The 27,066-nt window shown below is 42.2% G+C and overlaps 1 protein-coding gene across 5 annotated transcripts in view; it reads left to right on the forward strand.

Annotated features, from left to right (window-relative positions):
- Positions 1–7,670: 7,670 nt before the first annotated feature.
- C2H8orf89 (chromosome 2 C8orf89 homolog) overlaps positions 7,671–27,066 on the forward strand; it is a 61,351-nt gene continuing 41,955 nt past the window's right edge. For 2 of the 5 annotated variants that reach the window (XR_005594355.1, XR_005594356.1), the window contains exons 1-5: positions 7,671–7,931; positions 9,784–9,835; positions 19,072–19,232; positions 20,637–20,793; positions 23,847–23,942. Coding sequence is in view for 3 of the 5 variants with exons in the window: in XM_039525824.1 (XP_039381758.1) it covers positions 7,898–7,931; positions 9,784–9,835; positions 19,072–19,232; positions 20,637–20,793; positions 23,847–23,942 (500 nt within the window). In the remaining 2 variants the exon portion in view is untranslated. The remainder of the gene's footprint in view (positions 7,932–9,783; positions 9,836–19,071; positions 19,233–20,636; positions 20,794–23,846; positions 23,943–27,066) is intronic. The other 3 variants (XM_039525825.1, XM_039525824.1, XM_039525826.1) reach the window with 3 other exon arrangements.

The following is a 27,066-nucleotide window of genomic DNA, read 5'->3' on the forward strand; positions in this document are numbered from 1 at the left end:
ACCACTTTAATTGGTTTACACTCAACAAAATTAATTATACAGCAGACAGAAACAATCACAGAACCAGACAGAGATTATACAGACAAACAATAGGAAAGTAGAGACTACAGTGATAGAACAATACAGAAATGAGGATTTCACATCCCAGCTATTGATAAGTGAGTTCTTGCCAAACAGGATGCTATCAAACTAAGTTTCCTTTTACATCTTCTAGGCTCTTCCCTTTCTCTGGAGGTGATAGGAATATCAGGACAGGATTGTATTCCTAACAGCCCAATAGCACCTTATTTCAGTGTGACTAGTTTGGAATGTAAGGATGTGACCATACACTTTCCAGTTTATTGCTGCCTTTGCTGTTTAGCCAAAGGCTTAGCCTAAGAACAAGGCCTCAGACTGTCACAGTGAGAGAAGGCCCTTACACAGACAGAAAGTGATTTTGATTGTTTCTTTTATACCTCTATAACTAGCTAAGTAATAAGAATACACCTAAATTCTTAAAGTATAGGCCTTTGCAGACAAGTATCAGAGGGGTAGCTGTGTTAGTCTGGTTCTGTAGAAGCAGCAAAGAATCCTGTGGCACCTTATAGACTAACAGACGTTTTGCAGCATGAGCTTTCGTGGGTGCATCCGAAGAAGTGGGTATTCACCCACGAAAGCTCATGCTGCAAAACATCTGTTAGTCTATAAGGTGCCACAGGATTCTTTGCTGCTATATCCTAACACTTGGCTGCTGATGGGTGCAGAGCACCCACTAATTTTTCCCTGTGGGTGCTCCAGCGCCGGAGCACCCACGGAATCAGCGCCTATGAGTACTGAGACACAAAAGTGAACCCAAAAGTAAAACAGTTACACTAGAACAATGGTTCTTAACCAGGGGTACTGTACCCCTGGGGGTATGCAGATGTCTTCCAGGGGATACATAACTCATCTAGATATTTGCCTAGTTTTACAACAGGGTACATAAAAAGCACTAGCGAAATCAGTACAAACTAAAATTTCATACAATGACTTATTTATACTGCTCTATACTATACACTGAAATGTAAGTTCAGTATTTATATTCCAATTGATTTATTTTATAATTATATGCTAAAAATGAGAAAGTCAGCAATTTTTCAGTAGCAGTGAGCTGTGACACTTGTATTTTTATGTCTGATTTTGTAAGCAAGTAGTTTTTAAATGAGGGGAAACTTGGGGGTACACAAGCAAATCAGACTCCTGAAGGGGGTACAGTAGTCTGGAAAGGTTGAGAGCCACTGCAATAGAAAATAGAATTAAAAATAAAATCTGAACCTGGAGGGTTTCAAGCCACTGCCTCTTTTATTTTCAGTTGGCAATCTTGCTGAGAAGTGGAGCAATGGGAAGCCTCAGGTGCAGATAAAAAAGAAGCAGACATTAAAGCAGCCACTTTACTGCACCTAGTGGGAGAGGAAACTCATAACACATTCTCCCAGCAGCCAACTGAAAATAGTCCCACTTTAGATGAGGTCTTAATAATGCATAGGCACTACTGTAACCCTAAGAAACATGTTGTGTTTGAACAGTACCAGTTCTGGTCGCACCCACATCTAGGAGAAGAGCAGATAGCCAAGTATGTCACAAAGCTGAGGCAAAAAACAGAAATTGTGAGTTTGGAAATACAGACAATGACATGCTTAGAGATAAAATTGTGTTCAGGGTCACTGATAAAAGACTAATGCAAAGGCTGCTGAGGGAGCAATATTTGGGGTTTCAAAAAGCAATAGACATTTGCAGAGCCTCAGAGCCATGAAGACACAAATAGAGATCATGTGTGGGCCACGTACAGACAAGTTCATACAGACTTTTACACAAAAGAGTACTCAGAGCAGCATGGGTAGGGCCCAGCCACCTGAGAGTCAGAATCACAACAAGAGCTCACACAAAGAAATTGTGCTCTGGTAAGCCCCACCCACACAGAATCTGCTCAACCTTTGGAGTGCCATGTCATAAATGTGGAAAATTTTAATCACTGTTCTATGTGCAGATCAACCAATTAACCCAAACAAGACAAGGCATTAGAGAAAGCCAGAGTCTAGTAATCTGAGCACAGGAACTGCAGAATTCTAATCCCATGTCTAATAGTGACTTCCTCTGTGGCTTTGGACTAGTCACTTAACCTCTCTGCCTCTGTTTTCCCATCTGTAGTGTGGGAATTATAATACTTCCCTCCCATCTGTGAAGGATATGGTGAGAATTAATTAGCTAGTGTTTCTATTTTCTTGGGAAGGTGAGAAAGAAGTTTGAAAATCAGCAATGATAGAATGCTAGTAGGAAAAAAAGGTGGGAATCACAGACATGAGCAAGAATGTAAGGAGATCTCAAATAGGGTCCCTGTTAATGGGGAACCGGAGACAGTGGCTATAATTCTTCTCATCCCAAAGAATCTTTGCAGACAGTGGGAGCAATACAATGTCATCATTCCTTCCTGTCATTTTTTTATTCCTTCGTTAAGCCCAGCCTGTAATGGCCCTGTGTATGATGTCCCACCATCTAGTCAGTGGTCGGTCTCTAGGTCCGACAGATCTTGGTTGCGTTTGAATTATTTTCTTTAGCATCCTATGTGTTTGTCTTCTGCAATATCCTCACCATCATAAACTTTTGAACTGTAGCCAATTCAGTACCCTGACTTCACATCCTACTCTCCTTCTAACTTCTTAATTTGTGTTAAAATCAGGCTGTCGATTAATCGCAGTTAACTCACGCAATTAACTAAAAAAAATTAATAGTACTTAATAAAATTAATTATGATTAATCACAGTTTTAAACACACTGTTAATAGAATACCAATTGAAATGTATTAAATATTTTTGGATGTTTTTCTACATTTTCAAATATGTTGATTTCAATTACAACACAGAATATGAAGTGTACAGTGTTCATTTTATATTTATTTTTTATTACAAATATATGCACTGTAAAAATAATTTTAAAAAATAGTATTTTTCAATTCACCTCATACAAGTATTGTAGTGCAATCTCTTTATCGTGAAAGTGCAACTTACAAATATAGAATCTGTTACATAACTGCACTCAAAAACAAAATAATGTAAAACTTTAGAACCTACAAGTCCTACTCCTTGTTTAGCCAATCGTTCAGACAAACAAGTTTGTTTACATTTACAGGTGATAATGCTACCCACTTCTTATTTACAATGTCACATGAAAGTGAGAACAGGCATTCACATGGCACTTTTGTAGCTGGAGTAGCAAGGTATTTATGTGCCAGACCATCCTAAATCTTCATATGCCCCTTCATGCTTTGGCCACCGTTCCAGAGGACATGCTTCCATGCTGATGATGCTCATTCAAAAAATGTGTTAATTAAATTTGTGACTCAGTTCCTTGGGGGAGAAGTTTGTCTCCTACTCTGTTTTACCCGCATTCTTCCATATATTTCATGTTATAGCTGTCTCAGATGATGACCCAGGACATCTTGTTCGTTTTAAGAACACTTTCACTGCAGATTTGACAAAACGCAAAGAAGGTACCAATGTGAGATTTCTAAAGATAGCTACAACACATGGCCCAAGGTTTAAAAATCTGAAGTGCCTTCCAAAATCTGAGAGGTATGATGTGTGGAGCAACACTTAGAAGTCTTAAAAGAGCAACATTCTGATGCAGAAACTACAGAACCCAAACCACCAAAAAAGAAAATCAACCTTCTGCTGGTGGCATCTAACTCAGATAATGAAAATGAGCACGCATAGGTTTGCACCGCTTTGGATTGTTATCGAGCAGAACCCATCATCAGCATGGATGCATATGCCCTGGAATGGTGCCTGAAGCATGAAGGAACATATGAATCTCTAGCGCATCTGGCACGTAAATACCTTGCAACACCGAATACAACAGTCCCATGAGAACACTTGTTCTCACTTTCAGGTGACATTGTAAACAAGAAGTGGGCAGTATCATCTCCTGCAAATGTAAACAAACTTGTTTGCCTGAGCAATTGGCTGAACAAGAAGTAGGACTGAGTGGACTTGCAGGCTCAAAAAGTTTACGTTGTTTTGTTTTTGAGTGCAGTTTTTTTTGTACATAATTCTACATTTGTAAGTTCAACTTTCATGATAAAGAGATTGCACTACAGTAGGTGTATTAGGTGAATTAAATTCTATTTCTTTTGTTTTTTTACAGTGCAAATACTTATAATAAAAAATAAATATAAAATGAGCACTGTACACTTTGTATTCTGTGTTTTAACTGAAATAAATATATTTGAAAATGTAGAAAACATCCTAAAATATTTAAAATGGTATTCTATTATTGATTAATAGCTCAATTAATCATGATTAATTTTTTAATCACTTGACAGTCCTACTTAAAATCATTCCACTTTACACCTGCCGTCTTCCAAAGTGCACTCATTTCCATTGTCTCCAACCTTCTGATCTCTTTCATTCAAAGCAGCTGCTTCCAGATCATAGAGTAATATTGTTAATATAGTGATTTGATAAATTTTTACTTTGATACCAAATGCAATGTTTTCATCATTCCATAATTTCACCAGTTTCAGTGCAGAACTTGTAGCTAAAGCACATTTCCTTTTTAACCTCATCCTTGATGAATCATTGGCACTAATCAAGCTTCCTAGGTGCATATAAGATTTTACTTGTTCTATGACAGGGGTCAGCAACCTTTCAGAAGTAGTGTGCCGAGTCTTCATTTATTCGCTCTAATTTAAGGATTCACGTGCCAGTAATAATTCTAATGTTTTTAGAAGGTATTTTTCTATGTCAATAATATATAACTAAACTATTGTTGTATGTAAAGTAAATAAAGTTTTTTAAATGTTTAAGAAGCTTCATTTAAAATTAAATTAAAATGCAGAGTCCCCCAGACCAGTGGCCAGGACCCGGGCAGTGTGAGTGCCACTGAAAATCAGTTTGCGTGCTGCCTTCGGCACGCATGCCATAGGTTGCCTACCCCTCTTCTATGACTTTGCTGCTGCACTTCAACACTTTATCTATTGTCCTTTTCCAAGACGCAATCACTTAGCATTTATTTTAAGTCCAAATTGACAATACCAATTTTCCAATGTAGCAAAGAGTATCATCAATTCAAATGTCTGCCAGTTGTACGATGTCATCTGCAGAAGCTAAAGAGTTTAATTCTTGATCACCCAATGTCACGCCCTCCGATTTGTCTACCATTCTTTATGTCCAATTTAAGAATATGATGAAAAGCAACGGTGATTCCATGCCCCGTTTTACACCAAACTTTAACTTGAACCAGTTCCTTAATTTTCCACCAATTCTCACAACACTCAGGAGTCTTCATACATTATGTTTATAATTGCAGTTATCCTTTATGGAACTCCTTATGATTTCACTACTACTGTCCATAATGCTTTCCTCCAAACCAAATACCTTTGTGAAGTCTTTAATTCCTATTCTTGCTTTTTTTTCCATCAACTGTTGAAGCATGAATATCTGATCAATGCAACTTTGGCCTGGCCTAAAGTCACACTGTTCCTTACCTACTACCTCTGGTAAAACTGGCATTAATCTGTTGATAATTACTATCATCTTGATTTTCCCCAGTACTGATCATAAACTTATTCCTCTATAAATATTTGGATCAGCAGGATGTCATTTCTTTAGGTTTGGTACAACTGTTGGCTTTAGCCAGTTGACTGGTACCTCCTCTTGCTCCCATACTTTCTTATAGATATTTTCCTAATGCTTTGATAGTATTTGTCCTGCTGGATTTTAGCAGCGCTGCTGTTATACTGTCTATTCCTGTAGCTTTTCCATATTTTAACAGTTAAAATATGAGAAAGCTACAGGAATAGTGATATCCATTCTGCCCTGCAAGTTGCCCTGTCCTTCCAAACTTCCAGCAAGTTCTTAACCTTTTCCCACTACCATCAGCTGTCCCAGTGCTGTGTAGTCTAACACATTTAATTTGCTTACCAGGTCCACTACCAATGTTTGCATTCATATCTCCCATTATCAAAATCATATCTTGATCAGGACTCTCACCTACAATGCTATCTAGCTGTTAATAAAATCTGACCTTCTCTTCCTCTCTGCTGCTTCTGCCCCTAGGCCCTCAAAAAATTGCCGCCCCCTCACCCCCCGACCTCTGCTCCCCCGTGGTAAGCCTGGGAGGGATGGGGGAGAAGGGGAGTTGCAGTGCATTCGGGGAATGGCAGCGGTGGAGCGGAGGTGAGCTGGGGTGGGGAGCGGTTCCCGGCCCACCCTGGGTTACTCCCCATGCCCGCGGGCCCCAGCTCACCTCACTCTGCCTCCTTGAAGCGCACCGCTACTTGCTTCTCCCTCCCTCCCAGCACTTTTGCGCGGCAAGCCTGGGAGGGAGGTGGAAGGAGGGAAGTGTGGCGTGCCTGGTGGAGGAGGCGGGCCGGGGATTTGGGGAAGGGGCAGAGTTGGGGAGGGGTCACGAGCAAATTTGCCGCCCTAGGCCTTGTTGGCCTAGGCGATAATACGCCGCTCAATAAACCTTGCTATGACAATCTGTTCAGACACCGGTTTTCAGCTGTTCAATGTTCTCTTGTCCATTTCTGTCACAACCTCATCCCTATGTTTCGCTTGTCCACTTGAATGTCCAGAATAAAGGAAAGTATAAAAAATTTCCAACTGTGAACTCTCCTGTATCTAGCCAGTGTGTCTTGTGTACGGCAGCAAAGAAACTTGTAACTTCCTTAATTCTTCTGAAACTAGTGGAGTCTGGCCTGGAATGAATAGAATTCTAATATTCAAACTCACAATACATGTAATATGTTTAGTCATTATCTGAAATCCATGACCCTTTCTATGTGCTAGGTTTGATAGACTTGGTTCAAAATCCATATGAGTCAGTCAGTCTGGCTGTCCTGTTTTTTGACAAATATGTTTTGGATGTTATAGCTTGTTAGGCCAATCCACTTTATCCAGCTCATGGGAATGCCATGTCATACCTGTTCCTAGCATGCCGATAGGATATCAGCAGTTCCACCCTAGTTTGCTTGTCCTTCATGGATAACAAGCTTGGACTGCTTGGATCTGAAATCATTTTTTTCTTTGTCCTAGACATCTGGATAACTGCTTACTGCTATGTTGTTTATAAAATTAATAGAAAACCACATGCTGTGCATTTATAGTATACCTGGCAACTAGCCTAGCATTGAGTTGGCTCAGAAATGGCAGAGAACAAAGGTGGGCTTTATGCCACCTTTTCAGTCCCTCCCACATCCTATTACTCCTCATCTACACCTTAGGATTTAGCTCATGATGAGCTCACACGAGTGTCTATTAAATACTACTGTAAACTGGCTTTCAAGAGTTTGAATGTGGATGCAAACGTGTTAACCTATTTTAAACAATGTTAGTTTTCCTAACATGCTTGTAGTATGGACAGCGCTTCAATTGCAAAACTTTTCTTCCCCCCACTCAACCCCACCTCAGCCACCCCCCAGCCATTTTCTTCCTCTCCACCCAATCCCATCACAGCCCCCCGCCAGCCACCTGCTTTCCCCCCACCTCACCACCCCCCCGTCACTCCCCTCACCTCAGCACCCTGCTCCCGCCCTCAATCCCCCGAACCCCCCCTCCCCGCCACGGGCCCCGCCCCCTGCCCTTGGCCCCGCGGCAGCCGCACCCGCCGAGGCCCCGCCCCGCCCGCGGAGCTCGCCCCTGTTGCCCGGTAACCGGCCAGGCCGCTGCTCCGGGCTCGCAGCGTAAGGGGGGGGGGGGGCTCCTGGTCTGGTGCCGCGGGCGCCGCCTCGGTGACTCTGTAGCAGGGCGGGGATGCTGCTGCCCGGGGCCGCATCCCGCAGCCGCCGGGGCTCCTCTTTCTCCTGCTGCCGCCGCCGGGCACCTCCCAGCCCCCTCCCGCCGCAGCCGCCCGGGAGCTGAGCCCCGAGGCTAGCGGCACCATGAGCAGGAGCCAGCCCCGCTGGGGGCACCGGGGTACGTGGGCGCTAGCGGGGGAGGGGCTGCCATGGGCTTGAGAGGGGGCTGGGATCGGGGGTAGGAAGGAAGGTTGTGACTGGGGGGCGACCGGGGCTCTCAGCGTAACGCGGTCAGTAGCCCCATGAGCACAACGCCGCGCTCAGCTCTAGGGCAGAGACTCCCAAGCGTGCGGGGAAACCTCCGCCCTGAAAGGCTCTGGAGTCGGAGTCTCGGAGAAGCTCACTCCTGACGAAATGCACTTGCTTCCGGTCCCCTCTCAAGCCGCTCTCCACCAAATCAGTCACGTTCTATTTTCTGATCCTTCGGTTTTACCCCCTCTTCTCCCGGAAGCGTGGTTCTTCATCCAGCTCTGCCTGGTCATATGTACCGATATTACTCGTAGGGTATTATAAACCACCCGCTGCTTCTGTGTTTGCACAACTCATGACTGCAAAGTGCTGTAAACATTTTTATGAAAAACACCAAAAATAAAATGTAGCACTAAAATACAGTACTTTACCTCTTATATTGAAAGGTCAGGGTCTATAATGTTTGAGTGTTTTTTATAAGATTTCAAAACATCTTGCTCGTTATAATGAGGAAAATTCAAGGACGATGGGAAACAAAATGGGGAGGATACAGAAGAACTTGTTTCTTTCCTACACTGATTCTTTCAAAACATCTTCATTTCAAAGGCATAAATAATTGCCTGCAAACAACATTGCATCACACAGTTTGTGAGGCTCTGAGAATATTCAACAGACAGAACCTTAGGACTTTGGCTTTCCAGTTAGTTTAGCTGCATCACGGAAATGATGTTCTCATTTCCAGAGTGCTCACAATTTCTAATAGGTTGTTTCCTGTTAGTAAGTTAAGATACTACTGCGTGCACACACATGGACACACACTTCAGAAAACGAAGATACTGCAACATAAATGTTGAATAATAATGGCCTGTGTTCTAATGCACTGTTATTACTTTTGTAAAGGATAGTGTCATCAAATATTTTAAGCACAGAATTTACATTTTCTTTAGGAAAAAATATTTTTAAAAGGAGATTGGCAGGGAGTCCAATATCAATTTATTACCAGGGCAGTGATTAGGATGGCAGAACGTATGTGTGTACCAGAACATTAAGCAGAAGAAAATAGGATTGTGAAAAAGACACTTATTTAAACACAGAAATTGGATAACTAACAAAAGTGGTATGCAGTTATGAGTTACTGAAATCTGGACACATAAATCTGTTTTATAAATCTTACTTATTTTTAAAATATACCCAAACTGAAAAGGTATTTTAAAAAGACACTTTCAATAAAATCAGGCCATTTCCTGCTATTGACTTTTAAGCGGAACTCCTTATTCACTTAATGGGGAGTTCTGCTTAAAAATAGTGAGATTTAATTATAAGCTGCTTTGCACACATGCAATTTATACATTTATATAGAACCTTTCATCATGAAGGATCCCAAATTGCTTTACAAACTGCACATAAGAATCACACCAACCACACCTAAAATACAAACAGCTCAGTGGTGAAACATGACACCTGTTCAGCAGTGTATAGTGATCTACACAATTTAGAACAGGAATTAAAGAGTACCCAGTCCAGTTGAAAATTCAGACAATTGGATAGGAAGTTGGAATTTGACCAGGACATTAGGGCTAATACTAACTCCAAGGAAAACAAATCCTATCAATTCATTTATATTAAAGGCTGTGGTAGAGAAAATTGGTGGCAAGGTAATTAAAAAAATTTGTTTGAGATTTTTGCTGTAAACAGTAATTAGAGTTTGTTTACCATTTTCTTTTGGTATTATACATAGGAACTTGATTTTAAATATCGTTTTATCGCTTTTTGTTTTACAGAATCATACGTAAAAGAAATTAAATACCCAGAGTCATCATTCCTCTCTGAATGGTAAGTCTGTTAATATGGTATGTGACATAAATGAATACAGTATTCTCACAAAATAAGTATTTTTTAAAAAGTAGGGATAATTTTCTTTGTAATTGGATTTACCAATAGCCTACTCTAACTATGCTTTGATACCAGAACAGGTCAAGGAGAATATGGGGAGATTGGTTCATGAAAGGTAGAAATTGACTTTTTCTGAACTTATCAGGCTACTGGTTGTGTTACGGAACATTTGTGTGAGACCGTCTTTTATCTTGAAGAAGAGAGAGATTGTATGAATATCCAGTTGTCATATATGGTTCTCCTTTCATGGGTAGAAAGGAGAATTGTGTATATCAATTATGCCATATTTGGACTTTAGCTAAATAGAATACAGTGCTATACTGTCTGGTTCTCATTCTTTTCTTGAATGTGAGGTATGGTATGTGTCTTCTCCTACAATTTGCTGTTCCAAAAATGTAGTCGTATAATCCTAAACATTTAGGAGTCTTTTATACAGATGGCTGGTACCTTCTTGATTTTTGATGGCTCTGCAGCCCAAAGATTATGCTGGTTTTTTTGCTTCAAAATTGCAAAACAAATGTGTATTCAATTAACTATTATTCCTAGGAGTTACAATCCACCAGAAGTATTAGGTCACAGAAAAAAATGTATTTTTGTGTTTGACATGTTGATATGCTAGTGAATTATTTTCATCTGTGTATAACCTTGGGGAGAACTGCATCCCTATCACAATTTTTGGTCGGGACTATACAGAGCGAAACCGTTTTTTGTAATCATTGAAGGCTATGCAAAAATCATCTAATTGAAATCCCTTGTATTTTCTGAAAAATTCTGAAGTTCAAAATGAGTGTGTGGATTTTTTTCCCTTTAAATGTGGCATTTTGTTTGTTGTTTTTTCTCTCTCTCTCTCTCTCACACACACACACACACCCCTACCCCTAAGCCACTGTGCTCTTGAATCACTGACAACAAAATCTGATTTGAATGATGCTGTTCTGCCTTATGGAAATAAAATCTATAAAATAAATTCCTTCCAGGGTTATCCTGAAAAAATATAATGTTTATTAAAACATGCAAGAAAATCCTCATGTATGTTGTTGCCTCACCCTCTAGGCAATTTTTTTTTTGAGATCTAGTAAGGTGATTAGAAAATCACTATTTCTGACACTTCTGACTTAAAATTCCAACCTGCTCACTTCCAGGCTGGTTGAGATTGCTTTCAGAAACTGAACTGCCTTAATAATATCTGTTTGCATTCCAGTGGGCGATTCTGTTCCACATCACTAAGAACTTAAAGAATTTCTTGACATTATGGGTTTTTAATAGCTTTTCTTTTCATTAACCTAAACAATTTTCCATTAACATACCAGTGTTACATCTGTTTGTTTAATGTCTGAAAGGATGATGTAAAACCACTGTAATGGTTCCTATACTGGTATCACTCCATCTGAGGCCATCCCTCCCAAAAGAGGGGCATATTGTTGAGGCAGACCTACATTATTCTTGGTATCAGAACAGCCCATTGGAGTAATATAAAACCATTGTAAAATACAACTAACCACTGTCAATTCTACTTCCAAGTATTGCAGAGTACTGAACTCAGGATACTGAGTATCCAAAAGGCCTCAAGATCTGAGACTGGATACAAAAGTGTCAAAGCGATCTTTACCACACTTCCCCTCCAAGCTGTGCTGAGCACCTGGATCATAGCATTGGGTTTTTGTTGTTTGGTCTTTTAAAGTAAACAAATCATTACAATATCAAACAAAATAATAAAACACAAACTATAGCCTTCGCTTATTAATAGATACCTTTCCTAGCTAAGAACTACTAACTGTGGTATGTAATCTGTCGTTTAAATCAGCCTCTGTTCCAGATAACTGGAGGATAGCTAGTGTAATGCTCCTTTTAAAAAGCAGCCTTTTTAAAAAAGGCTCCAGAAACTATCCTGGTAATTACAGATAAGTAAATCTAACTTCAGTACCAGGCAAATTGGCTGAAATGAGAGTAAAGACCAGAATTCCCATCACACAGATAAACATGATATGTTTGAGAGGAGTCAATATGGCTTTTGTAAAGGGAAATCATGCCTCGCCAATTGACTGGAATTCTTTGAAGGAGTCAACAAGTATGTGTAAAAGCAGCAAAGAATCCTGGATTCTTTGCTGCTTTTACAGATCCAGACTAACACGGCTACCCCTCTGATACTTAACAAGTATGTGGACAAGGATGATCCAGTGTACTTGGACTTTCAGAAAGCCTTTTGACAAGGTCCCACACCAAAGACTCTTAAACAAAGTAAGCAGTCATGTGACAATGTCCTCTCATGGATCAGTAAATGGTTAAAAAGTTAAGAAACAAAGGGTAGGAATAAATGGTCAGTTTTCATAGTAAGGAGAAGTAAATAGTGGGGTTCCCCAGGGATCTGTACTAGGACCAGTGCCGTTCAACATATTCATAAATGATGTGGAAAAGGGGGTAAATAATGAGGTGGCAAAGTTTTCAGATGATACAAAATTACTCAAGATGTTTACATGCAAAGCTGACTACAAAGAATTACAATGGGATCTTACAAAACTGAGTGACTGGGCAACAAAATGGCAGATTAAATTCATTGTTGATAAGTGCAAAGTAATGCACACTGGAAAATATAATCCCAACTCTATATACAAAGTGATTGGGTCTAAATTAGCGGTTACCAGTTAAGGAAGAGCTCTTGGAGTCATTATGGATCGTTCTCTGAAAACAACTGCTCAATGTGCAGTGGCAGTCAAAAAAAGCTAATACTATTAGGAACCATTAGGAAAGGGATAGATAAGAAGACAGAAAAAACCATAATGGCACTATATAAATCCATGGTATGCCCACATCTTAAATACTGAGTGCAGTTCTGGTTGCCCAATCTCAACAAAAAAAAACTATTAGAATTGGAAAAAGTACAGAGAAGGGCAATAAACATGATTAGGGGTATGTAACAGCTTCTATATGAGGAATAGTCCAGTCTTTTTAATCTCTCATCTTAGAAAAGAGACAACGAATGGGGATATGATAGAGGTCTATAAAATCATGACTGGTGTGGAGAAGTAAATAAGGAAGTGTTATTTACTCTGTCACATATCACAAAAACCGGGGTCATCCAATGAAATTCATAGGCAGCAGGTTTAAAACACATTAGGATGTACTTCTTTACACAATGCACAATCAACCTGTGGAACTCGTTGCCAAAAGTGAAGGCCAAAAGTATAACTAGGTTCAAAAAACAATTAGATATGTTCATGGAAGATAGTTTCCCCTCCCTGGTTAGCCAGGATGGTCAGGGATGCAACCTCCAACTGCCAGAAGCTTGGACTGGACAAATGGATGGATCAATCAATATTTGCTTTGCTGTGTTCATTTCCTCTGAAGCATCTGACACTGGCCACTTTCAGAAGACAGGATACTGGGCTAGATGGACCATTAGTCTGACTCAGTATGGCCGTTCTTATAAAGTAGGTTTTCCCCTAAAAATTCAGTCTGTTACAGAGCTAGCTGGCTTCACAGGAACAAGAATGCAATCTTTCATGAAAAATACCCCTGCTCAACAAGATGTCTCGTCAATGAATGGATCCAGAGTGCCTGTTTCCGCTTTATGTTGTACTGTAACAGTCGTTTGTCTTTATTCATAGAGGGCAATCCTTTGTCTGTTACATTGTTTCTTTTTCACCTCCAAGTGGTTTCATTTGATTGGAGTTCTATCTGATCAGTTTCCATTGACTGTTCTGTAATGGGGCAATGGTATACAGTTGAGCTTTGCATTACATCACTGGCTAACCAGGGAGGGGTGGCAATTCCCTCCTGCATGAATAGACTGACACCCCTGGTGACTACTTTTAACATTAAGACCAAAAGGACATACACTTAAGTCTAGTTGTGTCATCATCACTCCCATAACTGCATTGGTCGTTGGGGCACCATCATTGATGAGCAATCAACCAATTGTCTCTGCCTCTGATGATTGTGTGTCTGTGCTTGAGTCTCCATGAAGTCCATTCCCGTCAACTCTTTTATGTTGTCAATCCATCTCTTCTTCTCTCTACCTCTTCTTCTCTTCCCCTGTACTGTCCCTTGGAGGATGATCTTGGATAGGCCAGATGATCTTGTTACATAGCTGTACCACTTCAGCTTGTGCTTCTTCATGGTCATAAGGAGGTCTTCATATGACCCAGTGCCTTGGGTGATGATGTTGCAGACCTCTTCATTAGTGATGTAGTTGAAGTAGATGCCCAGGATTTTCATCTGACTCTCGGCTGCCTATCAAGAAAGAGGGGGGCCTGGAATTCACCAGTCAGCCATGAGAAAGGAAGATGCAGCTGAGCAGACCTGCAGAGGCAGCCCATAATGAGTGAGACAGGTGAAGGACAGCACAGAGGAAAACAAAGAGGACAACAAAGTCTAGCCGGTGTGTTTTGGGAAAGTTGAGGAGACCACAGAGAGTCAGTTTGGACTGGTACAAAGAACACCAGGAACAGAGGTCATGGAATGAAACACCCCCAAAGGCACCCTGGACTTAAAAACCTGCCTGAGAGCTGGAGCAATTTGGAGATCACAGTGGACCCCAGACGACCTGGGCCCAGGACAGAACTCCCGTCCACCCTTTCCCCTCTTCTGCTTACGTTACACCCAGGTTTGGCCAGCCTAGGGTAGAGCATGCGTGAGTATGAAAGTGGGTTAGGACTTGGGGCACTAACGGTTTCATCCTTCCTCTGAGTGACGTGGGGAGCACCCCTCACTCTCCGCTGTTATTTTGTTATTTTACTAATAAAGCTTTACTTAGACCCTTAGTGTGTTTCATCATCTCCTCCCCTAAAGATCCTGTGGCTTGAGCCTGATCACCTGACGCCTCAGGCAGATTGGTAACAGAAATCTGTCACATCACCTCTACTACCTGTATTTTCCGTTCAAGTTCTGCTGTAAGGGTCCATGTCTTGCACACACACAGAAAAATTGAGATGACCAAGGCATGCAGCAGTTTCAGTTTGGATTCCAGGGAGATGTTCTTATTCCTCCAAACTGGCTTTAGCTTTGCCACTGCTGCTGCTGTTTGCGCAGTTCTTGCTCGAATTGCTGCCTTGGATCCTTCATCAGTGATGATTGCCCCCAAATACTTGAACTGTTTCACTATCTCCAGCTCTTGTCCCCTGACAGTGATAAGTGAGCTGATACCATCACGTACGTTTGTCATTGGCTTAGTTTTCTCTGCACTAATTTCCATGCCATATTTTGCGGAGGTTTCATCTAATTATTTCACAAGGTTGGCAAGTTCATCTTCGCTGCCTGCCAGGCCATCAGTGTCATCAGCAAACTGAAGATTTGAGATTGTTCACCCACCAATGCTGACTGTGCATAAGTGATCTTCTAGGGCATCAGTCATTATGTGCTCCAAGTAGACGTTGAACAATGTGGGCGAAAGAAGGCAGCCTCGCCAGACTCCAACAGTGGTGCAAAACCACTTTCCTATTGTGCCATTGATGAGAACTGCACTGCTGGCCTTGGCATACAGTTGTTTAATGGTAAGAATAATAATAATTGGAGATATACCAATCTCCAAGAACTGGAAGGGACCTTGAAAGGACATCGAATCCAGCCCCCTGCCTTCACTAGCAGGACCAATTTTTGCCCCAGATCCCTAAGTGGCCCCCTCAAGGATTGAACTCACAATGCTGGGTTTAGCAGGCCAATGCTCAAACCACTGAGCTATCCCTCCCCAATAAGCTTATGGCCAAAATTGTACTACTTCATGGTTGCCCAGAGAGCTTTGTGCCATACTCTGTCAAACGCCTTCTTGAAATCAACAAAGATGTGGAAGATGTCCTGCTGGTGTTGTAAGTACTTCTCATATAGAACACGAAGGTTGAAATTCTGTTCTGTGGTACTTCTTCCAGTATGAAAGCCAACCTGTTCTTCAGTGATGATATTCTCTGCTTGTGGCTTCAGTCTGTTCAATATGACTTTCAACATCACTTTGCTAGGATAGCTTATGGTCCGGTAATTTTGACACAATTGCAGGTTGCCCTTTTTTGGCAGAGTGATGATTAGTGACTGTGTCCACGTAGAGGGCCACTCACCAGTCTGCCAGATCTTGTTGCAGATCTTGGTGAGTACAGCTATTACTATTTCTCCTCTGAATTTCATCAGTTCAGCTGGGATGTTGTCAATACCTGTAGCCTTTCCATTCTTGAATGATTTCACAGCTGTCTCCACTTCTTCACATAGTATTGGAAAGTCATCCTCCTGTGTTGAACATGGGCTGTCTAAGACACTAGGATCTCCATTTGTCTGGTAGTTGTATAGATCAGAGCAGTAATTTGTCCACCTATTGATGATGTCCTTCTGTAAGACTGTTCCCTTCTTTGTTTTGAATTGCATTAGCTTTGGTCCTTCTTTTCTTCATCAGATCTTTTACAACCTGGAAGGCTCATTTGCTATTTTTATTATTGATACACTCTTCAATTTTACAGCATTGTTTTTCAATCCATATCTCCGTGGTCACCTTAATTCCTTTCTTGATATTTCTGCCAGTCGCTCTGTATTTATCAATCCCTCAGTGCTGTTCTTGTCTCTCGTAAGTTCTCTTCTAATGTCACACATTTGTAGTATTTCATTTGTGACCCATGGTTTTGTCTTCTTGTGATGTTTACCAAGGATGTCCATTGCTGCCTCATTCATTACAGCATTGAAATTGTTGGTCATTGTTTCTACATCTTCCTCTAGAGCAAGCAGTGGGGCAAATTTTCCACTGATCATTGCTTGGAATTACTCTGCAATGTTTCAGTCTCTGAGTCTTTCTAAGTCAAACTTGGTTTTGGTGAACTTTGGCCTGACGATTTTCTTTAGCTGCAGCCAAAAATTTAGCATCACAAGGTCATGATCACTTCCAATATCAGCACTGGGGAAGCTCCTTGTTTTAGCTCTATTAATCCCAGAATGAAATCGGTTTTGCACCATGGTGTAGTCGATCTGGCTGTGATGTAGACCAAGAGGTGTGTGCCATGTTGATTGTCTGGATGCTTTATGTGCTCCTAATGTGTGTACTATAACCAGATTGTTATAGCTGGCAAACTCCAAAAGTCTCAATCCTCTCTCATTGGTTACCGCATTACAGAAAGGGCCACAATAATCTCGCCAATCTGTCTGTGCATCAGTACCTACTTTAGCATTCCAATCTCCTTGTACAATCAGGATATCTTTCTTGTGTACCTTATCAAGGATGTCTTGGAGCTGATTGTAAAAATATTCAATTTTCTCATCATCATAGTCTGTTATAGGGGCATAGATTTGTACCACTGTGAGGTGGTTTGAGCATTGGCCTGCTAAACCCAGGGTTCTGAGTTCAGTCCTTGAGGGGGCCACCTAGGGATCTGGGGCAAAATCAGTACTTGGTCCTGCTAGTAAAGGCAGGGGGCTGGACTCAATGATCTTTCAGGGTCCCTTCCAGTTCTATGAGATAGGTATATCTCCATATATTATATTATAAATGGTACTGCCTTTAGGTGGATGGAAATGAGCCTGGTGGACATTGGGCGGCATCCTAATACTGAATTATTGCTATCTTTATGCACAAGAAATCCTACACCATTGACATGTTTGTCCTCTCCACTGTAATAGACTACATAGCCTTTTTCCATTAGGATCTCTCCAAAATTCTTCCATCTGACCTTAGAGATTCCTAGGAGGTGCCAGGTATATTGTTCCATTTCGTATGTGAGTTCTTTCAACCTCCTTATTTGTCTCAATGTCCTTACATTCCATGTGGCTATTGTGATGTTATCTCTTCCATGGATCCTCTTTGTTGGGGTTACACCAGTAGTATACTTGTCGCATCTACCCTGGTGGGAGAAGGATGGCATGGTCATTTTTAACTGGGCTGCGATCAATCCGGGTATGGACATAGTTGACTTGCTCATCATATGGTTGCACTATTCCTTAAATATTGTGTGTACATGTGATGCCCTCCCACCTTGCCCAGGACCCTGGCCGCCCTGTGTACCAGTAAGTCTGTTAACTTACTTTCACCCCTGCATAGCAGGGAATAAAACCTGGCTTTTCTCAGTCCCTGACCAGCATCCTAACCACTGAACATTCCTCCTTCTCCTGTATTTTCATATTGTAGTTTGTATTCACTAGCCTCAATGTTCCATTAGCTCTCTGCTGTTATCTTGGTGGGTGGAAGAAAAGCTTTTGAGTGTTTTCTGATCACAAATCTACCCCCCTTTTTCTTTGACTCATTTTTGGGTCGAGGGAGTGAGGATGTGGCCAAATGACTATCCACTTCTGTTCTTGATTGGAATGCAAAGTTACCTTTAGAGGTTTGAATAGGGCAGATAACTTTTTCCGTGGGGTTTTGTAGTGACTGACATCACTACCACCACCATAGATGCTGATACATAGTGGCAGCCAGTGATTTACAGGATTGTATATTTGTGACCAGAAAAAGTTGTTTTTCACTATTAAAAAAAACTGACCCTGGTTCTTGAGCATTCAGTACACATTACTAAAGCTCTCTCTTAATAAATAAAATACATTTCATATTATTTTTAAAGCCCATGATTCTCAGTCTTTTTGTACTAGGGATCCTAAACCAGATTAGTTTAAGGCAACCCACCCAATCCCACAGTCCTTTGTTGCTACAAAAATTGTGAAATTAGACTGATAGCAAAAGCCTCCAGATGGTTTGGAGGTTTTGGGGGGCATGCTGCTGGCATACATGCTAAAAGGCTGGGGGAAGAGGGGCTGTGGCTGTCTATTGCCTGAGACTGTTTCACCTTCTGTAATGCACAGCCCTAAGCAATGGAAGTTTTGCGGCTTCAAGAGGCTTTGGAGCCAGCTAGACAGCCTCTTGAAGTAATATTTTCCTTCTCCTGGAGCTGAATGTGGTGTATGGCGAGGAAGAAATGGCTGAGAACCTGAAGCAAGGGTTGGGAATGGAGTAGGATGGAGGCAGGAGTTGGATGGAGAATAAGTGATTCTTTCCATCTCCTGCTCACACTCCTGCTGGGTCCTAGTACCCATGGGATTTTACTGACTCGTTCAGTCAGCAGTCCACTTATGGGTAATTTCCCATGTATTGAGAAGTCCTCATTCAAAGTGTCTATGTATGTTGGCAACACGATTTGTAACTTTTGAAAAACATCAGTCACCTTACTCTTTAAACACATATTTGCATCCACGGTATCTTTTTCATTTCATATTTGAAACAGCAGATCAATTTCATCTCAGGCATCAAAAGAACAAAAAATGCCAAGTCTAACGTCTGACCACAAATATCTGAATAATAAAGCCTCAGGAAGATCACTGGGATGTTTTCCCTTTGAAAGTAATTGGAGGAGTGCATTGTTAAAGACAGAAAGGATAAAAAAAGGTAAATGGTTATTCTTGCCATTTTATGGTCTAGTTAACTTCAGAAGCTGTCCTTTCCAGTGCTGCAAATGTATGTGTGTGCAGGGGCGGCTCCAGGCACCAGCACACCAAGCGCATGCCTGGGGTGGCAAGCCATGGGGAGCGCTCTGCCGGTCGCCGTGAGGGCGGCAGGCAGGTTGCCTTCGGCGGCATGCCTGCGGAGGGACCGCTGGTCCCATGGCTTTGGTGGACCTCCCGCAGGCGTGCCGCCGAATCCGCGGGACTGGGGACCTCCCGCAGGCAAGCCACCAAAGGCAGCCTGCCTGCCATGCTTGGGGCAGCAAAATGCCTAGAGCCGCCCCTGTGTGGGGGGGGGGGGGAGAGGGGGCGTAGAACTTCTAGTGCTGCATTTCTCCAAGCTTAATTTTTGGCATTCACAGCCGTATAGAGCTCCTTAATTAAGAGTTCTACATAATCAGTCTGTTCTGTGTGTCTTTTCTTTTAAAGTTAATAGAAATTTGACCATTGATAAAGCTATGTTTTAGTCACAGGTATTTTTAGTAAAAGTCACGGACAGGTCATGGGCAGTAAACAAAAATTCACGGCTCATAACCTCCCCATGATTTTTACTAAAAATACCTGTGACTAAAACTTTTTTTTTTGGGGGGGGCTGCCTGGGGGCCCCACAGGTACCAGGGGAGGGAGGCCCTGGTGCTGTGGGGAGGGGTGGGTAGCAGCCTGGGACCTCCACTGGTGCTGGGAGAGTGGGGTTGGTGGGGCTGAGAGGCTCGCTACCTGGCTCCCTGCCTCCCCCACCCCCTCAGCAGCAGAGTTTGGGTGTGGGAGGGGGCAGGGGATTCGGGCAGGGGACTGGGTGAGGTGGGTTCAGGACAGCACTTACCTGCAGGTTTGTCAGAAGCAGTGACATCCCTCTCGCTCAGCAGCTAGGTGGAGGCATGGCCAGGCATCTCTGCATGCTGCCTCTGTCTGCAGGCACCACCCCTGCAGCTCCCGTTGGCCAATATGCCTGAACTGCTCCTGAACCAGGCGCACCGGCTGCTGCGGAAGTCACAGAAGTCATGGAAAGTCACAGAATCTGTGACTTCCATAACCTCTCTGACAAGCTCACAGCCTTAACCATTGACTTCAGGAGGAGCAAGATTTGGCCTTTAATTACTAATGTACCTTGCATTTCCTGGTATTTCTAAGGGTTTCATATGACCATGCATTGAGTGAGACATGTGGTTTTTGTGAAATGGCCTCACTTTTTAAAAACAAACAACCCAAGTGTTTTTTCTCCTGATGATATATCTCTACTGATTTCATATTTAGTAAAAGGAGCTTAACAAACTCATCTCATTTATACTCCTTAATTATGATCAGATGCTAATATTTTATGTACACTTCTGTGAATATTTACTTTAAGCAGAATACTCTTCAACCTTTGACTTGAGAGACTGCGAGGAGAGTGCTGCAATATCAAATCTTACTCAGGGAGTCCAGAGCTATCAAGAAAACCCATCTCCTATTCTGCAGATGAAAAAAGGACTTGCATATGGTGCTGCTAAACCATTTCCAACTGGGTATACGTCCATAGTCAATGTTTTCATATAAAAAGTATTTATTTTAGAACATTTTAGCTTTTTAGAATCAAAGTGCACCCTGGTCATATTGCACCTGAAAAGACTTGTAAAAGAGTCCAGGTATTTGATAGCTTTGTCAAATGAGTATTTTCTGGAGAGAGTGGGAAGCGAAACTTGTAGTTTGTTTTCATATCAGCCTTGAGTAATGCAGAAGAATAACTTAAAAAGTATAAACAATTGTAACCCTTCTGCCTGTCTGAGTTGGCAGCAACAAGGGCCAGATTCAGTATCTAGGGGTTCCGTTTCAATAACACAATGCAAAACTGGCTCGAGCCCCCACCCAGTGACCTGGGACAATAACATAATACCCTGCGGGCGCCTCTAAGAGGCAATACTTCCCCTCTTGCAAGCACGGAGTCTGAGTGTAGCAAAGTCCTTTTAATGAAGGAAGGAAACAATGCAGCATTATGTTGGGGAAACACCATAAACAGGATTCATAACACAAACCACGAGCAAAAGACTCACCCCCAAGTAAGTCTGGCAGTGTCTTTTCCCCCTCAGGGTCTTAAGTCCAGCAACCTAAAAATTCCCCAAAGTCCCAACAGTCCAATAACCCAAAAGTCTCTGTCCCTGGTCAGTGCAGCCCTAGAGTTCAAAAGTTTATCTACAGAGTTTTACCTCCCAGCCTGGGTGGAAATGGGGTGGGGAGTATTAAGGGGCACCTTACATGGTCCGAGGCCAACTGCTCTGCCTCTCTGGGGGGTTCTGTTGCAGCCTTCATCAGCATTCCACCAGTCATCCCATGAGCTGCTCCAGCCGTCCCACAAACGGCTCCACTCTGCCAGCCACTCCACTAGCCGTCCTGCAAAACTGCTCCACTTCACCAGCCACTCTGCTCCCCACCAGCCATCCTGCCGTCCCACAAACTGCTCTGTCAGCTGCTCAGCAATGTAGCTTCAGGCCCACCCACTACTTAAAATAGCACTCAGTGATTTCAGCTTGTAGTAGGGGAGCCTTGGTGCTGGTGCACCATTGGACCAAAATGAATTCAGCTCAAGAGCCTGTAACTAGACTCCTAATGGAATCAAAATTAGCTCTGATATTCCACAGGGGAGAGAGAAGGCAGTGCAATTGGTGTTTCAGGTCCTCAAAGGCAGCCCATACTACCAGGCACAAATACCTGTCTCCAACCTCTCTCTCTCTGTCAATTCACTAGGTTTTGGAACCAATGTCCCTTGTCTAGCAAGTGCTATTTAGTTGATGGCAAGTCTCTCTGTCATAAAACAGTTCCACTGTCCTTTATTCACATAATCAGGGTAACAACACTTTATTCTTCCTGCTCCAATAACAGAGAAACTGGGGATCCCACAGCAGCCAAAGTGACCATTTGGGCAGGCAGTCCCTCATGTTAGGCAGGGTGGGTGTGCCCATGCAAACGAGATCAGCTCCTGAAGTCCTTTTCCATGGCTCACCACCAGATGTCAGAGTAGAGCTCATCCTGACTCTAATGATGTACTTCTGTTGAGTCAATGCAACAATAAAGCAAAGATTGTCTTATGTCCAAATGCAGAGTAGGTTCCAAGGCACATCCCATATATACTATTAATTCACTGACACTCAAAGTTGATATTAATTCTGTAACATGGCACAGTATCAGACTTCAAGCCATTGCTAGAGGCCAAACAGCAGTTTTTTCACCTTACCAGAATCACAAGAAATAAAGCTGTCCTCCTAGTAAATTCTAAGTGTAGCTGTGAAGAGCAATGATGCTTCTGCGTTCTGCTAAATAGAAGATTTCTTCAACAGAAAAGAAGTTAATCCTTTTGATTGGAAAAAGAGGGTCCACATCTGGAAATATGTAGATCTCTTACTGTTCTTATAGAAAGTACCTTTCTAGACATATTTCTGAAATAATGCTATCCTTATATCTTGGATCTAGCCCTCTAGAACTAATTTGTGTGTTAGTCAAATAGTAAGTTAGTCCATACCTCCTACAGGCATCAGGAATGCCTTTTAGATCCAGAGAACATCTACTGTGTTAGCAGTGACCAGATGTTCAATAGTTGTTGTATAAGAAAAACTATAAGGATTATTACCTTGAAGTTAATTTTCCAAAATTTCAAGCTTCCTTCTCAGCATTTTGCTTTGTCTCACAGTGTTCTTACTAAGAAGCTATTGTCTGTGCGCCTCTTTGTATCTAATAATTGATATCTGTTTGCTCCAGTTGGGACGCCATGCTTCCCACACAGGTGTCCACCGAACTTACGTATATAAGCAGGGGAGTAACTTTTCTCAACAAATATGTTTCTCGTCACTCCCTTCCCTTGGTCCCTCCCCATATAAAAGATATGAGGGGGACAAGTCCCCTACTTGTAATTACACCAGTGCTATCCACAAAATAGCTTTGTCTGGGACTTTTTTCTTATGGTCTTCAGTATGGTTTACAAACTGCTGCCATGTGTGGATAAGCTGTCTATCTGGAGTCACTTCTGAACATAAATAAATATGATGGGTAAACAATAGCAAAAAATAGCATGTGGCACTTAGTTTTCAACACACTAAGCCCCTAAAAATATGCTGTTTTCAGCTAAGTTCAGTATATGTAATATTCTGCTGACCTTAGCACGTATTGCACTTCATATTTTTGTTACAACTTGCTCATGCCAGTGAATCTTTTCTGAATCATTGTTCTTGATAATGATAAAGCAAACAATAATTAATTACAGAGTAATATAATCTGTACTCAGTAAAAAGAGTGGCCTTTCATACATGCATTCTTACTCTTTAAAATAGTTTGCCAGAAATTCACCCATTATTGAAATTTTTGTTGGTCTCTCTCTCCTAACATACTGCAGCTGGAATTTAGTCATAATTATCCTGTGATTTTATAATCAAAAACGCTACTTAAAGGATTCTTATTTCAGATACATGTCATCTTGCAATGTTAATGATCTTTGTTCTGGAATGGTATTCAGTGAAGCATGTTATACAATGGATTATCATTTTAGTACAGACTTCTGTTATCTGTTTAAATCTTGTTCTAATGTTTTTAGCTCTTATAGTGAAGATGAGCATCATTTTGTGCCAACTTCGTACATACTTCCACAGACCTCATCACAGTACTTAGGATATGAGTTTTGCCAAAACAGGTAAGTCTCCATTTAGATGATTATGTATCATCCTTCCCTGAAAAGTTAACGAAAGATTTTAAATTGCTGAATATGCAAAGAGATCTTAGTAATGTGGTTCTTAAACTGTTGCTCCTTTTTAACTGCCTTTTTCCGGTATGTATGCAGTGTTGTTGTAGCCGTGTTGGTCCCAGGATATTAGAGAGACAAGCTGGGTGAGGTAATATTTTTTATTGGACCAACTTCTGTTGGCGAGAGAGACAAGCTTTCGAGTTTACACAGACCTGAAGAAGAGCTCTGTGTAAGCTCAAAAGCTTGTCTCACCAACAGAAGTTGGTCCAATAAAAGATATTACCTTACCCACCTTGTCTCCCTTCCCCCAATATGAAATTTTGCCACCACTTATTTCTGCAATTGAGATACTGGATTAGGGGCTTCTTCTGGATATGATGGAGACTAATTGCTCCAGCTTTCAAGCACAAATTAATTAATGCATACTAATAAGTAAAACTTGTGTTTTCCATAACACCAAACAAAATCATTTTGCTCTAGCAGTACATTCTCTCTGCCCTGGCAGTATTCTAGAATTTGAATTCTTAGACTTTCAGTTTATAGTGCAATATTGCTTGTGAGGGACAAACATTTTAATTTAGGAAGACAGCCAAGTGGCTCTCAGATAATATAACTACTTTTACCCTATTCCTTGTGATTCTGGACCCATGTTGCAATTTGAAAGAACCGGGTCTGTGTACTTTTTATGGAATTTACTAAAAAGAATAAGCAAGCACATATTTAGATTAAACAAATATATGGATAAGACTAAAACTACTATAACTTTAGTAAACTAAGAATGAAACAATGCAATAATCAATTAAGATCACAATTGAGATTAAATCAGTAGATCAATGAGTTAACAGTGACATTAGTTTAGATCAGGGGTCGGCAAACTTTCAGAAGTGGTGTGACGAGTGTTCATTCATTCACTCTGATTTAAGGTTTCGTGTGCCAGTAATACATTTTAATGTTCTTAGAAGGTCTCTTTCTACAAGTCTATAATATATAACTAAACTATTGTTGTATGTAAAGTAAATAAGGTTTTTAAAATGTTTAAGAAGCTTCATTTAAAATTAAATAAAATGCAGAGCCCCCCAGACCAGTGGCCAGGACCCAGGCACTGTGAGTGCCACTGAAAATCAGCTCGCGTGCCGCCTTCGGCATCCATGCCATAGGTTGCCTACCCCTGGTTTAGATATTTTGTGTAGTTATAGCTGTGTCAGTCTCAGGATATCAGAGAAACAAGGTGGGTGAGGTAATATCTTTTATTGAACCAACTTCTGTTGGTGAGAGAAGAGCTCTGTGTGCCTTGAAAGCTTGTTTCTCTCACCAACAGAAGTTAGTCCAATAAAAGATATTACTTCATCCACCTTCTCTCTCTAAATAGTTTAGATTATCATTTATCAAATCATCAAATTAATAAGCAGGTAATCAAATTATATCATGAGGTTGACCCAAGGAAAAATTGCTTTTATTTAATCAAGAGACTGAAGGAGGTGGTAGTTGTCCTTTAATTTAACAACCCCAACTGAGGGATCCTGTCTTGACTGTGAAATCAATTGTCAACTAAACGTAGGATGTGACTGTCGGTTTTGAGTTTAGATAATGACTGAGGGAGATTCAGTGGGGTAGCCAGCATGGGATATTTGGTTGGGCCCCGACTTTGAGTGGGCAGGCAGGCAGGCAGGAAAGGGGGCTAGGAGGGCAGGAGGAATGCAGGCCTACCTCCCCCTGCAGCCAGCCTTGCAGGGGGCGATGGACGGACCCTCTGGTCAAGGGTTCCCCAGGGCCCTGGGCACACACGCAGCTCCGGGAGGAGACACTGTTTTTCAGCACACACAGCTCTCAACTCTTCCAGGTCCCACTATCCCGCACCGGGCCTGGCTCCCCCAGGTGGAAGGCCTACCTTTTTTAAAGATCTCCTCTACTGATGCCGGCCGCCCGCTCACTCATCCTCCTCCCAGTGGTGGATTAGCCACTGGGCCAACCTAGTGCCCAGGAAAAATGAGTGCTTCTGCGCCCCCACCTTCTCAGCCTCCCAATGCTCCTGCTGTGGAGCAGGGTGAGAGCTTGCTCCACTCCACCTGCCCCACCAGCACTCCAGCCTGGGATCAGGGTCCGGACACGGGGGCTTGCCCCGCTCTGCCCACCTGCCTGGCACTCCAGCCAGGGCACAGTGTCGGGGTGCGGGGGCTTGCCCTGCTCCACCCGCCCAGCCCTGGCAGGAGGACCAGGCAGGCAGAGTGGAGCAGTGCAAGAGCTGGGGCCAGAGCAAAGCCGGGGCTTGGGGGGTGGGCCTGGATGCTAAGTGGGTTGGCCACAGCTCACTCAAGCCCACCCATGGCTACGCTCCTGGGGAGATTACACGGAGAGGTAAACTGCACTCATCTAGTTTTAAGGACGTACAGAGATCAAATTTCTTTGTCCACAACTTCAGTGCTACTCTGCTTCCTCCTTAAACTTTCTGTTGCTATGATAGCTATTATTCCGCTCTCTTACTTCTTTCCCACTTCACACAAATACCACAGAACAGAGGTGATTACTGAATCAAGCTCAAATAGCAGCCTTGTATAACAGAGACATCACTAATTTAGATGACAGACTTGGGGTTTGCCTTTCAGGTTTCAGATCTGACACATTCGCACCCTAATAGAATAAGGAGGCACCCCTCCCTTAAGACAAAACCTAAAAAATGAATTGGAACTTTGCTTTGTGGTCTCGGGATCTCAGTTGCTGCAGTTACTAGAACCAGGCAATGTAGTAGCTTGGTCTGAGCTTTTGGCACCACTGAGGGGGTCTTGGATAGTAGTAGGCTGGTCATACTAGCATAGCCAACAACATGAGTCTTCTCCTCCTTTTACCCTGGGTTGTTTGCCCAAGGGGAATGGGAGGGCCACTTAGCTTCAGATTGTTGGTGGATCGAAAGAGCATATTCTCTTCTGCAGTCTTGACCTTGATGAGGCAGTTCCCACTTACTCTTCCTCAAGGACCACCTTCATAGCTTGGGGACTAATTAGATGGTCCTTTTACTTGGATGCATCCAGGATGGCCCAATCCTCTCATGTGGGCGGGCTTCAATCTGAAATCTCTA

This window comes from Mauremys reevesii, linkage group 2 (genome assembly GCF_016161935.1).
Source record: "Mauremys reevesii isolate NIE-2019 linkage group 2, ASM1616193v1, whole genome shotgun sequence".
Classification (NCBI taxonomy): domain Eukaryota; kingdom Metazoa; phylum Chordata; order Testudines; family Geoemydidae; genus Mauremys; species Mauremys reevesii.